A 15,804-nucleotide genomic window follows, 5' to 3' on the forward strand; every position below is an offset into this window, starting at 1 on the left:
TTAAATAATAAATTGATGAAACATATTATTATAATACAAAAAAATAAACTATAAATTTAATTGAAATTTCTTTGATGGAATCATTTATAATTAAGTATTAAAGTTTCTAAAAAAAATTAACACCGACTTGTTAAGAAGGCAAAAAAAGAAAAAAAAGAAAAAAAAAAAAACACTTGATTTACGTTTCGGATCGATTTTGTTTTTCCCTTTTTTTTTTTTTCTATATGTTTGCTTGTCTAATTTGTCTGAGGGGGATAGAGATCCATTATCAGCTAGATGCATATATAAGCATATATATACGATCTGAACTACATTTTGAAAATCTCGCACATTTATACGAAACGACGTCGACGACGACGAAGACGACGACAACCCAACAAACTTGTACAAATTAACGTACAAATGAATGACGGAATTAGTACGTGTGCTCTTTGTTAGATCAGTGAGGAATATAATGAACTAGGGGACTAGGAGGAGGAGATGGAGATGAAGGCAAAGATAGATGAGAAGAGTGGAAGTGAAAAAGTAAAAGAAGTTGGAGGTTATAGTCATTTAAGGGTTGTAAATGTACATATGTATGTATATGTAAATGAACATGTCGAAAATTTTGATGTATATTTACATTATAAATAATCTCAGTTACATTATTGGATCATGGAAATAACATACAAACAAACATTTGTTTAAATGTGTGTGTGTGTGTGTGTGTGTGTGTGTGTGTGTGTGTGTGTGTGTGTGTGTGTGTGTGTGTGATCTGGCAGTCCGATTATTTGAATGTTGCAGCAATTTATTAACATCACGCAAATGAATTAATAACACCAAACTACGAGAATTTTTAGTTTATTAGTATTTCATGATGTGCGAGTGAGATAGATAGCAAGTTTTAAAGTGCAAGCGAGTTAGAGTATGTAATTTGTTAACAATGTCAAATGATACATACATATATGTATGTACATGTTTTTGGGTAAATATCATATATTTACTTACTAAATTGTATAATTAGTATAAACAGATGTCATTTGCAAATGGAAATTTCACATTTTCACACATTATCGATATCGAGTTCGTGGAAATTAAAAACTAGTATAACAAAATCAATCAAAGAAAGAAAGGAAAATTGCAATATTTGTAGCCTATCATTAGGCGTTCTCTTAGAAGTAGGCAACGCCTTTGTAATGAAAAGGATATTGCAGGTGAATGACATTGGAATAGAAATAGAAAGAGACAGAGTGCTTGCAAGTCACAGAAAAAGAGTTTTTAAAGTTTTCTTTGAATTAAATTACTATGCAAATCAAATTTCTAAGAATTCAATTGAATCCATTTAATCGACATTAAATCAAAATAGAGACCTAACAAAGGTTTAAGTATTGGATGACTTCATCAAGATAAATAACTGACTAAAAGCAGGGGGGGGGATATACCCTACCTAATAAATATATAGTAAAATACTTGAATATTAATAAATAAAACATAAATTTCATGGGTTTTAAAAAAGTTCTATTCCAAATGAAACCTTTCGCGTAACCCCTCCCCCTCCCCCTCTGTTGCCAACCGATTGCCGATTTTCAAGGCTATTTGTGCTAATTTTCTAATAACATTTCATGTTATTCGGTTTTTCAACATTGGTGGAGTAGTTTATTTATATGAGAAATTGCACATTTACAATGAATAATGCAAAAATCATAAGAAAAACTATTAAAGAAAAAAAAAAAAAATAATAGAAAAAAACCTACACACACATACATACAATAAAAACAAAATAAAACTAACAAAAAAATTTCCAACCGCACATTAAAAATTGTTTTCGTTGTTGTTATAGTAGATGAAATCAAACTCACGTGAGTGTTGCCAGCGTCACAAATACACATATTAGAAGCAGCCCAACAGATAAATCAGAATAGCGACACACACACACATGCACACATAGACAAAGCAAGAGAGCAAGAGATAGAGAGAGAGAGCGAGAGAGCAAGCAAGTGTGGAAAAGAGATGGCATTTGTGAGAGAGAAGGGGGAGAACCGCAGTGCCGTAGTGCCGTAGATACAGATACAAATGCGAAATGCGAAATACGAAATGCTCATACAAAAGCAAACGTCAGCATTGACGTAATAGCAAAAACACCAACAACAAAGTCCCGAGCATGAGTAAAAAAAAAAAAAACCGAATCCGAAACAGAAACAAAATGAATTTCAACGAGTTGTGTGATGTTGTTGTTGTTGCCTGCCGCCGGTTAATGCTGCGATCTTGCTCTCCCTCTGAGCACGACAGAGAGAGAGCGAGAGAGAGAGAGCGACAAGCGACAGCAAGCAATATCACATTGAACTTTGAAATGGAAAATGCCATTAGAATTTGTACTTCAAAAACGTTCTGTAAGCTTCTGTCTAAGCTTGAGAGAGCTTTTTGTACACACTTACAATGGGGTATATAAGTTTTTAGCCAAATATTTTAAGTAAATATTTAATGCATTGACACGTATTACATTGACATACATACATACATACATATTCATTCCTGATCAGTTTATCTAGTTGAAGGAATTATTACATATTTATGTGTGTGTGTGTGTGTGTGTGCGCATGATAAATAATTTTTCTGACAAATCAAGTCCAGTTCGGTTAGCTTACAGCTGAGTAAGAGTAACGGCAATTGTTATCGGCTTTGTGCTAAATTCTTTATAACCGGATGAGTGTTTGCATTGGTTATACCCAAAGTTTTTTTTTTGCTCCTAGGGTATTTGAAACTTCGATAGAATTTAAAGTTTATTGCAAGCAACTGTTGTTTTTGTTATTGTTGCTGTTGTTGTCTTTAAGGCTATTTGTTGTTGTAGTGAGTTGCGCGCGCTTCACTAAAAAAGTTGCCAAAAATAAAAATTAAACACGCGGGAGAGTCAAAACTAAGAATGAGAGAGCAAAACGAACACACACACACGCAGTGAGAGAGTGTCTGTGTGTGTACGGTATTTGTATCTGTGTAATTGCCCTTAGTTCTGGCGCGCTCTCTCATACTCCTTCGCCTCGCACTCTCTCTCACTCTCTTTCGCTCGCTCGCTCGCTCGGTCACTTGTGATTTTATGCCGAGTATTTTCTATACTTTTGCACTGAGTACCAAACCGTGTGGCAGTCAGAGTTAGTTCAACATTCAAATTGGCCACGACAAAAAAAAAAAAATAAATAAAAAAAAAAATAGATCTAATAACAAAACTTTTAGCAAAACTAAATCAAGCAAAAATTGTTAACTCAAGATAACAAATCTACCTAATCCCCCCACCCACGCTCTCCCCTACAATACAAAACAGGAAAAAAAAACCCGAAAAAACAACAACAACAACACTTTTTAAAATGTAAAAAACACGTGTGTGTGTAAAAGTAAGAAAATGCAAATTTAAAAATAATAAATAAATCTATGAAAATAAATCAAATTCAAATTGAACATGGAAAATAATTTGAATAATTTTTGTTTAAACGGGTCGTATGGTCGGTCGGTCGCTTGGTCGGTCGGTCGGTCGGTCTTGTGTTTTGTACTGAGTGTCTCTTCTTCTGACCGCGTGTTTGTTTGCTCCTCTCCTCGCTCTGTGTGTGTGTGTGCGAGTGTGTTTTATATTTAAGAGGAAAAAAAAAAATAAATGACAAAAAAAAAAGAAAACACACACAAACACACACACACACACAGTGGCAAATCAGCTGACTCTTGCGCATTCTCTCGGCTCTCCAATAACACACAAAAGTGCATCCTCAAAGTGTAGAGTTTTTCTTTTCTTTCGGTTTCGTATCGTTTTTTTTTTTTTTTTTCGTCTTCTAGCCAAAGCTTCCGCATCCTCTTTTCGACCTTTCTCGCACGCGCTCTCTCTTTCACTCTCTCTCTCTCTCTCCCACTTGTCACATGCGCGCACCCACTAACCGAAAAAAAAAGCCTCACACAAACACACACACACACACAGTGAAACGCCACATGAGCAGCAGCAGCAGCAGCACTAGCAACTAGCAGCAGCAATCGAAAACATAGCGCACAGTCGTAGTCAGGCAGCAGCAGCACTAGCAGCGCAGCGTTCGGTGTAGTAAGCTACAAACCTACAAAATACCAACCAAAATATACATATAAGAAAAGAAAAAAAAAAAAACCCCAAAATAAAAAAGAAATAAGAACAAATATCAAGAAACCAAAGGCGAACGTTTGAAAACAAAACACGGATACGCGTTTAATTTACAAAAACAACGAATAATAATAATACAAGAAGAGGAAGATATATATTCAACTCTCTCGCTCGCACTACTACTACTACCAATACTACTACCAACCATTACGACTACAACTACAACTACAAATACAAATAACAACAACTGACTCCAAAACAAAAATCCTTCTGCAAAAGCAAAAGTTAACTGTTCATTGCTTGAAATTAGTTGCAAAATTTTGCGCGCGTTTGTGCCTAGTGTATGTGTATTAGTGTATGTTGTTACCGTTGCTGTTGTTGTTATTGCTGTTGTTATTGTTGTTGTTTTTGCTGAGACCTGCTAAGAGCTGTCAACATTTTTCATTGATTTTTTTTTTTTTAGTGTATGTGTGTGTGCGTTTTTTTTTCTCCTGTTATTTTTTTTGGGTTTCTGCTTCGGTCTTGTCGGTTATTAAGCCGAATGCGTTTCGTCCTTACACCCACACACACGTTACTCAATCTGTATATCTCTTTCTCTCTTCCGACCGTCGGAGCAGCCGAATAAACGTCCGCCCGCTCGCCCGTTGGCGCTCGCCGTTCCCTAAAAGCAAGCGGCAGTCGTCGTCGTTGTCGTCGTCAGTCTTGCTTTATCTCTCACTGTGTTTGTAAGCCTGCGTGTGCGTGTGCGTGCCCGTGTGTGTGTGTGTGTAGGCCCAAGTGTGTGTTATTGTGTGTGTGTGTGTGTGTGAGTCGGTGTAAAAGACGCCAACCAAACACCAACCTCACCACCACCCGAGACCGACCCCACGACCTGCTCCAGAGCCGATCCCCGAAGCCCCGCCATCGCCTGGCCGGCGAAAAACGTAAAGAAATATGCGATATTAGTGCTTTATAACTGTACAATAAAGAAAATTAAACACACACATATATATAGGTATATATATATATATATATGTACATACATACCTACCTAAACATATAAACATACATACATATATGTACGTATATACATATGTATATTAAGACAATGCAATTGATTTTTTTTAGTGCGCCTCTAAGCTAACTACAAATTAACAAATTTCAAAACAAAATACAAAAAGGAAAAACAGATTGACGAAATCCCAAAATCCCAAAAATCAACACACACAACGCAAAAAGGAAGAAGGAGCAAACGAAGAAGGAAATTCAGCACTTAATTCAATAAATACCTTAATTAGCCAATGAAACAAACTAAACTAAACTAAACTAGAAAAAACAAAAAAATAAAACAAAAACCTTAGACAACAAAGAAAAAAAACTCAAAAAAAAAAAAAAACAAAAATCCACACAAATGTAATTTGTTATTATTAAACTCGCAAAAGTTGTTAAATAAACTATATACATACTTATATATATATTGTAAAGTAAAATAAATAAAAAACAAACCAAAACCAAAAAAAAACGTTGCAAATTGTTGAATGAATTCGCGGTGCCTTTATTTATAGCCAGCATAAAGTACATATATAAAGTATATATATAAAATATATCTACATATATATAGCCAAGCAATATACCTAGAATATCTATATATATATATATATGTAACGGGAATGTGCAATATTTTTTAAATCTAAACAAAACAAAGTTAACTCACAAAAAAAAAAACAAACAAAGCAAATAAATCAAAAATCGAAAAAACAAAATAAGAGTGGATAATAATAATACACAAAAAACCAAAAGTATAAAAACAAAAAAAACACAAGCAAACAAAACCTAACATTTATTAACTAAAGTGAGTCAGTGTGTATTTTAGTTGTTTTTTTTTTTGTTTGTAACAAAAGAAAGGAAGAAAAAGTTTACCAACAAAACACCAGAGCGATATTTTGAAACAAAAACAAAAATCGCTCAATTGTTAAATTGAATTCATTTCGTGTATAATCACACAAAACTGTTTTACGGTATTTTTATGAAAAAATGAGCGACAGGGAGCGATCGTCCCCAACACTGATCGAAACTGGTTTAAAAAATTTAATCGGCGGCCGTGATGGTAATTATCCATTAATTAGCGGCATAAATGGTAAGTTTTGAATACCATAATAATTCAAATATGTAATTAGAACAAATAGAAACAAAATAATATCCTTTGAGAACTGAATTTGATTCAAAAAACTTATGAAAGAACCCGCCCAAAACTCAAGTCTATAAGGATAGAATTCCATCTACTTATTCATGTGTATATGTATGTGCGTATGTTTGTATGTATGTTCAGCTGATAGATGACTCTTAAAAAGCCAAGTTATTTTCTTTCTTTCTTATTTGTTTTTCACTGGAAAAGTTTAGTTTCGAGTAATGTTTATTATAAATACAAATGTATGTGCTTGTCCGTGTGAATATTTTATTTTCTTTTCAATTTGTATATTTATTTCGGGTTGAATTTTGATTGCCAACACATAAATCAATGTGTCTGGGGGCAGATCCTATTCTTGAGCACACTTGAGCTTTTGCGGAGATTACAAATTTCACACAAAAACAACAACGGCAACGACTACGACTATGTAGAATGTTTTTCCAGTGTCAAAGTCCAGTTTAGCAAATCAAAAACGACAAAATACCGTATATAGGTGGTAGGTATATGTACTTATAAAATGATAAGGTTGGTTATTAACCCATGACAACCAATCCAAGGGCGTTTTTGTATTCCAACTAAATAGTTTGATTGATTTCTTAAGTTTTATTTAGTTTCACCATGTAAAGTTCATCTGCTTTCAATTACAATTTAAAAACGCCTTGAAGTATGCAATGATTTCCTTTAACACATTGAATTCCTTATTCAAGTGTCTCTGTTTTGATTGAGGTCAGAGTTCATTCTTAAAACAAAACAGTTATCGTTTAAGATTGAGTCTTTAGTTTTTTTCATCATCATTTAATCGACAGTTATATATATTAGTACTTTATCTAGAGTAATTTAAGGACACAATCATATATACTTGAGTGAAATTCCATTTGAAACTATATTTGATTTTATTTTATAACTCATTGAAGAGTGAAAGGTAATGGGAATGGGGATGGAGATGGAGATGGACAGGTAGGGATAAGGGTAGGGGTAAAATTCAAATCCATTTTCATACATTATTTCTTTGATTTTCCAAACAATTACACAGCAATGACTTGCTGGCCTTGCATTTATCTTAGACGAATGAATGAATATTTGCATAAGAAAAGAATTTATGCCCAGCATATGGCTTCAACACACACACACAGAGAGAGAGAGAGATAGACTGACAAAAGTATATAAATTTTCGATTTAAAAGGCATTTTACCAAATATATATATGTACATACATACATACATATATGCCGCACTCACATCCGTGTGTCTCTGTTCCCATCTGTCTCTCTCTCTCTCTCTGTGTCTCCGTGCCCATCTTTCGCTTTCTGTACGGCCTGCAGCTGCAACAAAACGTAACCAGAAATCAATAGCATAAAAGCAAAAATGAAATAAGGCACAAAAATGCCAAGAAAATGCCATTAAAAAGTGTCATAATCGGTCAGCATAATGAAAAGTGCTGATGCTAGGGCTACCGATACCACACCGCCTCTCCCCCCACCCATATTACCTTATAGCCTATTAACCCTACCCCCCAGACACCACCCACCCCATCGGATGCCCATCGTCCATTCATTGGCCACTTTAAGTTTTGTTGCTTTTCGGCGTCGTTTCATAAATCAATAAGCGGAAACCCAAAAAGCAATCGAAAAAAAAAAAAATACCAAGTAGAAGAAGAAGAAGACATGCAAAGGTAGTGGGGGGCGTTTGTGGGGTGTAGGCAGGCAGTTGGTAAACTCAGTTTGTGTCCCCTCCCCCAAAACACACACAAACACACACACTCACACCATCTCCCCACTATCTCTGTTTCACTCATTCTGTGCTTGCTTTTAATTTATTATAGCATAATTTTTAGAGGCTGTCCTCCTTTTTTTTTTTTGTTTAATAGTTTTTTTTTTGAGTTGCTTATCGTTGTGTGTTCGCTTCCATGTGTGCCCAGTGTGTTAACAAGCATTTGATTACCGCATTAAAGTACAACAACAAGTATAAGTTTATAAAACACGCTAGTTAAATACTGATAAGTCAACTTTAGTGCAAGCTAAATAGACCATTTAGATGGACAGCAGAGGCAGCAGCAGCAGCAGCAGCAGCAGCAGCAGCAGCGGCAGTAGATAGTCGCGAAGGGAGAGGAAAAGAAGGGAAATGGTGGCTGGTTGGTTGGTTAGTTAGTTGGCTTGGTTCAGAGGGCTTCAAATCATTTTGCGATAAGCCCAGCCGACTGAACATGAATCTACTACATCTACAAGTCTATAGTTAAAGCGCGCGCAGTATTGTATTAGATAAGATTATATATGTACATACTAGAAACCTCTTCGTCTGATACGACGACAACCCCATACAAATCACATTTTCACATTTCTTTCGTTACATTTGTTTTTTTTTTCTTTTTCCAAGAGACATAAATTGCTCTCGAGTGGTTGAGCCATAAAAATGTTGAAGGGCCACCCATCGAAAATCGAATGAAATCGAATACTATGCAGTTGTAGTAGTTTTTCCGATTTATATCAATGTATATTGAAGTCGTCTTTTGAGTTGTTTGAACAACATCAAATCGACTCAATCTGGGATTACAAACAAACAATTGAACTACCTAAGTAAAACATAAGAGATTTAAATCTATCTTTCTTTCATTTCTTATGCATGTTAGAAGGTAAATCCGTTTATTAAGAACGTTCAAAGAGATGAATTTCTGTGAAAATGATTTATAAGAATCATTTTCTATATAGAATGCAAATTCATAGATTTTCAATTGGATGAAGATAAATTTGTTGCTTCATTTTTAATGTCAATTTAAATCTAAGCAATTTAATTATTTGTCTCATCTGTTTTCACACATTTTTTACATGTGTTCATTATAAATTGACAAATTGCCAAAATGAAATGCAAAAAAATAAGTAAAGGCAAAAATGTTAATGAAATTTATTTAAATAAATTGCTGTTCGCTATGCTGTGATCCTTCATTTTGTGACAAGTCCTTGCCATAAAAGACAGTCCTTAAGTCACATTGGCTTAATACTCTATCTCAGTGTGTGTGTGTAAGTTGTATGCTCTATTTTGTTGTGAGAATTATGACCATTAAGTGGCATGTGCTTCATCCGGAATGCATTCCCCTTCCCTTCAGCCCAACCCACTCGTTGGCCCACAAGTCATATTGATGTGCAATTATATTTTATTCGATTTGCATGTCAAAGTTGCATAAAAAACCGGGCAAAATGACAGCTCAAATTGTTTGCCCGAATAAACAACAATCATCTCTCACACACACACACACACACAATACATATAAACAAACATACAATCAGTTCATTTGCCAGGATTGTATTGATTGTAAATTAGCTGCTAATCATACATATATAGAAATGTATATATATATGTATGTACATATATTCCAATGACATAATCGAGAACGCACATGTGGCGTCAATTGAATGGGATGATAATGAAATGGGGGGTGGGGTTGAAAAAAACTAACGGAAAACTGCATTGACAAATTTGATAAGCAAAAGTTCAGATGGTAGGATTACCATGACAACGATTTCCGATTAGATTGTGCCTGTTATAGATTGAAATGCTTAAGCTTTTCCATCAACCAATTTTCTACCCCCCTCCCCATCCCCCCATACTCATACTCAACCCATTAAAAATTTGCTTCTTCCTTTTGCCAATTAAAAGTTTTTTAATTGAAAATGCAATCAATAATCGACACTTGAATAAACCTTTTCTTTTCTTCCTCAACTCTGCAAAAGTCAAAGTGAAAGAAAAAGTGAAAGATTGTGAAAAGGTTTTTAAACTGCGCAAAGAATTGTAATGAAAATAATGAAGAGAAAGTTGCAAACAATTTTTCTACTCTCTTCTAGAATTAAACCAAAAACAAAAACAAAAAGTTTTTTTTTGGACTCCTTACTAAGATGTGATTATCTTTAGAACTATTAAAAGATTTTAGTTGCTAAGGGAATTTTTTTTATAAAGGATAAAAATATTTCGAAAAACTGCAAACTGGACTAATAAAAAGCTTAAAAAAGAAAAAAGACAAGCCGCTGCGCAATATTGCGCATAAATTTCAAAAGCTAAATAGCCTCACATGTCGTATACTTAATTTTGACTATAAAACATTTCATAATTAGTTGCGGTGGAAAAAAAAAAAAAAAATATTTATATAAAAAAAACACGAAAAACAAAATTTGAAAAAAAAAAAAAATTGTTTGACTACAAGAAAAATTTAACTGAAAATGTGGCAACAAAGTGTGAAAATATTTTCATAAATTTCAACAGAGGAGAAAGCGACAACAGCAACAATAATTTGAAAAAAAAAAAAAAAAAAAAAATTGCATATGAAGAAAAAGCCGAAAAAGTGCAGGCGAAGCGTGTGAATTTGTCATGGCAAGCAACAGCAGCAGCAACAACAACAGCAACAACAACAGCAGCAGCTGGTGGTCATTTTTTGTTTCACTCTAAAATGCGGTCAAATTGGCAATTTTTAGAACACAAACACTGACAACAAATAAAAATTGTTTAATCAATGTCCCAGAACCGAAATGAGCGGAACCAGGCGAAAAACTCAAACTCTTTAAAAACAAAACAACAAACGAAACAAAATATTCAAGCAATGAAAAAAAAAAAAAAATAACGACAAGGACGTTAGCGACAGAGACAAGAGGCAGAGAAAGAGAGAGATAGAGAGAGAGAGAGAAGCAGGGGAGGAACAGAGAGCCCCAAAGAAAGCAAAGAAAACTAACTCAAATTAAGGTTAAATACCACAAAGTGAGCTCAAACACACAGACACACACACACAAAATATACAAACAAACGCTCACACACACACACACGTTTATATATTAGGCTACACATACAACTAAACCTGGATAAAAGTTCAAATCCCTAAAAAAAAAAAAAGAAAATAAACCTGAAGGCGCCTGTAAGCAGGCAACACATTTTGGCATTTCCTTGCTGCTTGCCGCTTGCTACGTGTTTTCGCTTTTGCTTTGTGTTTTTTTTTGTTTCTCTGTTTCTGTTTTTGTATTTTGTCGGTTGGTAGGCAAAAGGCAAGGCATGGCAAGGCAAGGCAAGGCAAGGCAAGGAGGCGTTGCCAGTAGTTGGAGAATTCAAAGTTGTTGGCAAAATGATGGACACCCCCAACCGCTGCATTCGCCAAAAATTCTCTCCCTCCTCTGCTGCCTCTGCCTTTGTCTCCTGGTGTTCTGCAGGAAGTGGCAAACAGTCACGAAACACTAAAAATAACAATAACAACGTAGATGAAGTAGAGGAAGAAGCAAAGAAGAAGAACAACATGGCAAAGTTGAATGTGAAAGGGGCGGGGGTGGTAGGTATAATGGGGAAACGAAAAGTCGTCCCCAACATTAATAACAAAATCCATAAATGAAATAATGTTGACTTCATTTTGTTTGCTGCGTGATGACGTCAAAAATAACAAAATACAACAAAAAAAACACACACACAAAACGGAAGAAGCGGAAGAAAAAAATCAAATGTAGCCTAAAAAATCGAAATGGCAACATTTAGAAATACTTTTAGTGAACTTTCGTCCTTTTTTTTTGGTTGTGCTTAGCCACCGCCACCGCCTGCTACCTCACTCACTCTCTCGCTTTCTCTGCCTCTCTCTCGCTCTCTCTCTCTCTCTGTCTCTCCAAACAACAATTCATTGTACCAACCGACCACCCACTCGAAATCGCAGACAAAAGACCCGGAGACCTACATAAAAGTCAGATTTTTGTTACGTTTTGGAATGCTCTTTTCTTTTCTTTTTCTTTTTTGTTCATATGCCATGCTTCTTTTCTGTATTTGTTGTTGTTGTTGCTGTTGTTGTTGAACATGTGTTGGTTGTAAACAGGAAGCCGAAACGAAACGGAACGCAAAACGACGAAAGGCTACGAAACCATACGAAGAGTCCTTTTTCCAAACACAAAGCATATCAAAAAAAAAAAAAAAAAGACACAAAATTGTTTTGCCCCGCGAAACATCGTCGTATATTGGCGAAAGACGACAAACGAGAGAGACCCATCGAGCAAGAGAGAGAGAGAGAGAGAGAGAGAGAGAGCGAGAGAGATGCGGCAGGAAAGGACGTTGAAAACCTACGAACAAATGTTGCAAATGTCAAAGTAGCAAAAACCCGGAAATTCGAAGGACATGTTCGAAATATAACGCCCACACATATAAACCGAACGCCCACAATGCTGGAGAGAAGCACACACACACATACAGATGGAAAGCGAGAGAGAGAGAGAGAAAAATGAGAGCAAGTCTACAAATTGAGATAGAGAGATTTTTGCGCAGTTGGCATTAGAGAGATACCAATTATGGGAGACTTTTTTACTCTCTTCCTATATTTCTCGCTGTTTCTCTGGCTCTCTTCATTTGTCTTTTGTTTTTATTGTTATGGTACCGGCACACACACACACACACACACACACACACACAGATAGAGCAAATGTGTTCTTTCTTTGTATATGTAAGTCAATTTTAAGCATCGCTTTAAGCCAAGTTTATGGGGCTCCCTCCCTCTCTTTACATTCTTTTTCGTTCGCTGCATTACCGCTTGCTCTCTCTCTCTCTTTCTCGCTATTTATTCCTCTTCTCCTTGCTGTCAGCGCGTGCTTCAATTATTAACCAACTTTTAGTTTCGATCACGAGTTTTAGTTTAACAACGACGAAAATTGCTTGTTCAGCTCACATTTTGTTGTTGTTGTTGTAGTTTTTGCTTGTTTTTTTCTTTTTTTTTTTTTATTTTATGTTGTGCAAATTTCCATCACTTAGCAGGTATTACGTTTTCACGTTTACCCCCCGACCCCACCCATCATTTGGTGTTTATTAGTGCAATATTAACACAACAATATTAACTATTTGAGTTCTTCTATTTTGTGCTTCTCCTACAACTTGTGCTCTGATGAAATTAGTTGTTAAGATAAGTCAAGGTGAAAACTGGCAGCAGCATCTTTTAATCTTTTAAGTAGCAAATGAGAAAGAAAGAAAAAAAGACAAAAATTATACTAGTTAGGGACAGTGGAGAGAACAGTAAGCCGGAGAGTGAGAGAGGGAGAGGGGAGGGGAGGGGAGGAGGGAGAAAATATGTCATTGTTTTCTTCTGGCTAATAATAATTAAAGGTAGCTCTATCTCCCTCTCTCTCTCTCTGTCTGTTTGTTAGTTAACGGGGCGTATGAGCAATATTTGCTTTCAATAGGCTTTAAGTTATGACAAATTAGTTTGGCCTAAATTTTTTTTTTTTTTTGATAGAATTTAATGCAATTAAAGTAATTTGTACACAAAACTAATTTAATATGCAAAACGAATTTTTATTATTTATGGCATAATTTGTTAGTTAGAAATGAAACAAAGTTTGCTCTCTCTCTCTCTCTGCAATTATTTTGATCAAATTCATCACTAAAAATGGAATTAACATTCTATATACTATTTCAAGTTTATATTATTTAAACATAAAGTTGTGAAAATGAAATCTTTCTTAATCTTTTGGCTATTATTCACAATGTTTTTGTTATTGCTGCTTACTCTATTATAAGCAAATGAGATCGCCTTTGAGATGAAACTCAAATTTTCTAGCCCAAGTGATAGGAGAGAAGAAGGTCTTTAATTTAATTGTGTTATTTTGCTATTTAAATGTAGTGTGAAAATATTTGATTCTGTAATCAGCAGTTCAAATGTTAAATCAACAAATCCAAAACTCAATAATCAAAAACATAATCAAAACTTGCTGCTGACGTAGTTTTGGTTCAAGTCAATAATTGGGCGGACTATATAATCGTAATGATTATCAATATAATCATGATCGGGCTGGGTGATGAGCATTGGCCATATACTAAGTACACTCTCTCTCTCTCTCTCTCTCACTCTCTGTCTTTGTCGTTTCTTTCTTTTTGTTTTGTTTGTTTAAATAAACATTTTCTAGAGCAATTTGATTGTTGTTGTTGTTGTCGTTGTTGTTGCTCTGCTATTTTAATGCATTCATTTAAATTTAGCTAAAGTGCAACTACAAGTAATTGCAATTTGGAATACTTTTTGCCTCATCCTTTTTTTTTTTTTTGTTTTTGTTGTGTGTTGTGTGTGTGTGTGTGTGTGTGTGTGTGTGTGTGTGTGTGGAAAACCATTCAGTATTTTGTGTGTTTTTCGAAACATCAAGAAAATACCGACAGACCAACCCACTGACTGGATGACTGACAGACTCACTGACTGACTGACGGACTGACTGACCGACCGACCCCCACGCAGCTAGTTTACCTTTAATTTTTATTCATTTCATTTTCAATTTTAAGTTTTTAGCTTTCTGTTTTCATTTTCGTTTTGTTGTCTATAATTCTCTAGTGTTGTGTGTTCGTGTGTGTGTTCGTGTGTGTGTGTGTTCTTTTGGGATGATTCTGGCATTTATGGCTACATCTTTATATGTACAGATGTACATATCTCTTTTTCACTATATATATATATATATACATATATCTATTTTTTGGCTGACGCAATTATCGATTGTTTTTCTAGTATTTTTTTTTTTTTTTTTTTTAAATAGTTTTCTTTGTGTGTGTGTGTGTGTTTTTTTTTTTTGTTTTTTTGCGGGGTTTATTTATATTTTATATGTTGCCAACTGTGACCAACACATCGAGTGAGCCAATTGATAAGCCATTTTGCAATTTGGCCTTAATTGTTAAAAACGGCTACGACAAACCACACACACACACACACACACGCCAATTAGCAAAAAAAATGCAAAAATTTTAGTTATTTTCTACTCTTCGTTCTGTTAGACAAATTAAAATTGTTGCCTTGAGCACAGGAAATCGACTTTAATAAAGTTTTCGCTTTCTTTTCTTTTTGGCCAACTGATAGAGAAGCGTGGCGTCCATTTAGAAAGAGGCTTTTACAGGTCGTTATCATGGATATACGAAGTCCAGGGCAAAATAGAATGCAGAGACCGACTTTGTTATACTCGTTACAATCAAATCAACCCAAACGCAACTAAACAAAGAATTGTGGGTGCACTTGCATAGACCTAATGTACTCAATGTTTCTCTATCAGTAATGGGTAAAATTTGCAATTGATTTGAAGAGTTTAATGGTTGGGGAGGTTATGCGAAATTCCTAGAAAAGTATACTTACCTGTTAGTCAATGGTTTATGGCTTTTCATAGATTAGATCTAACAAATATTGGCACGGTATATTTTATTCTAATACTGCCCCCCCCATTTACCTCCTTTTCTCCATTTATTTTTATAAAATTTGTTTATTTGCTCGTTTGTCAATTTTTGGCAAGAAAGAGACTTTTTTGTCATTTCGTTGGCTTAAGCATATAAAAGCAATCATCGTAAGAGAAAGAAAATGAAAATAATCAAAATGTTTATCATAATAAACTTCACATGAATCAAATGAGAACGATCATTCGATCTCTCGATTGGAATCAGATAACCCAAAAGTATATAGACTGTGATCTATTTGCAATTGGATCTCAGCCAAAGGCATTGAAAAGAGTATGCAAAATTCGTTTATCATTTGCCCTTTCATTTTATTGCTTGCTAATGCAATTTGGCAGACATTTAATCGGTGCTTTTCT

General features: G+C 34.9%; 1 protein-coding gene across 9 annotated transcripts in view; it reads left to right on the plus strand.

Annotated features, from left to right (window-relative positions):
• The first annotated feature begins 3,131 nt into the window (after window positions 1-3,131).
• Window positions 3,132-15,804, plus strand: part of Pdp1 (PAR-domain protein 1) — a 53,748-nt gene continuing 41,075 nt past the window's right edge. For 6 of the 9 annotated variants that reach the window (XM_068286500.1, XM_068286504.1, XM_068286505.1 and 3 more), the window contains exons 1-2: window positions 3,132-3,365; window positions 5,198-6,206. In XM_068286500.1, coding sequence (XP_068142601.1) covers window positions 6,104-6,206 — 103 coding nt within the window. In that variant the 5' untranslated portion in view covers window positions 3,132-3,365; window positions 5,198-6,103. Of the gene's footprint in view, window positions 3,366-3,783; window positions 4,055-4,097; window positions 5,014-5,197; window positions 6,207-15,804 lie in introns of those variants that run through there. The other 3 variants (XM_068286501.1, XM_068286502.1, XM_068286503.1) reach the window with 3 other exon arrangements.

This window comes from Drosophila tropicalis, unplaced genomic scaffold (genome assembly GCF_018151085.1).
Source record: "Drosophila tropicalis isolate 14030-0801.00 unplaced genomic scaffold, ASM1815108v1 contig_443, whole genome shotgun sequence".
NCBI classification, from domain to species: domain Eukaryota; kingdom Metazoa; phylum Arthropoda; class Insecta; order Diptera; family Drosophilidae; genus Drosophila; species Drosophila tropicalis.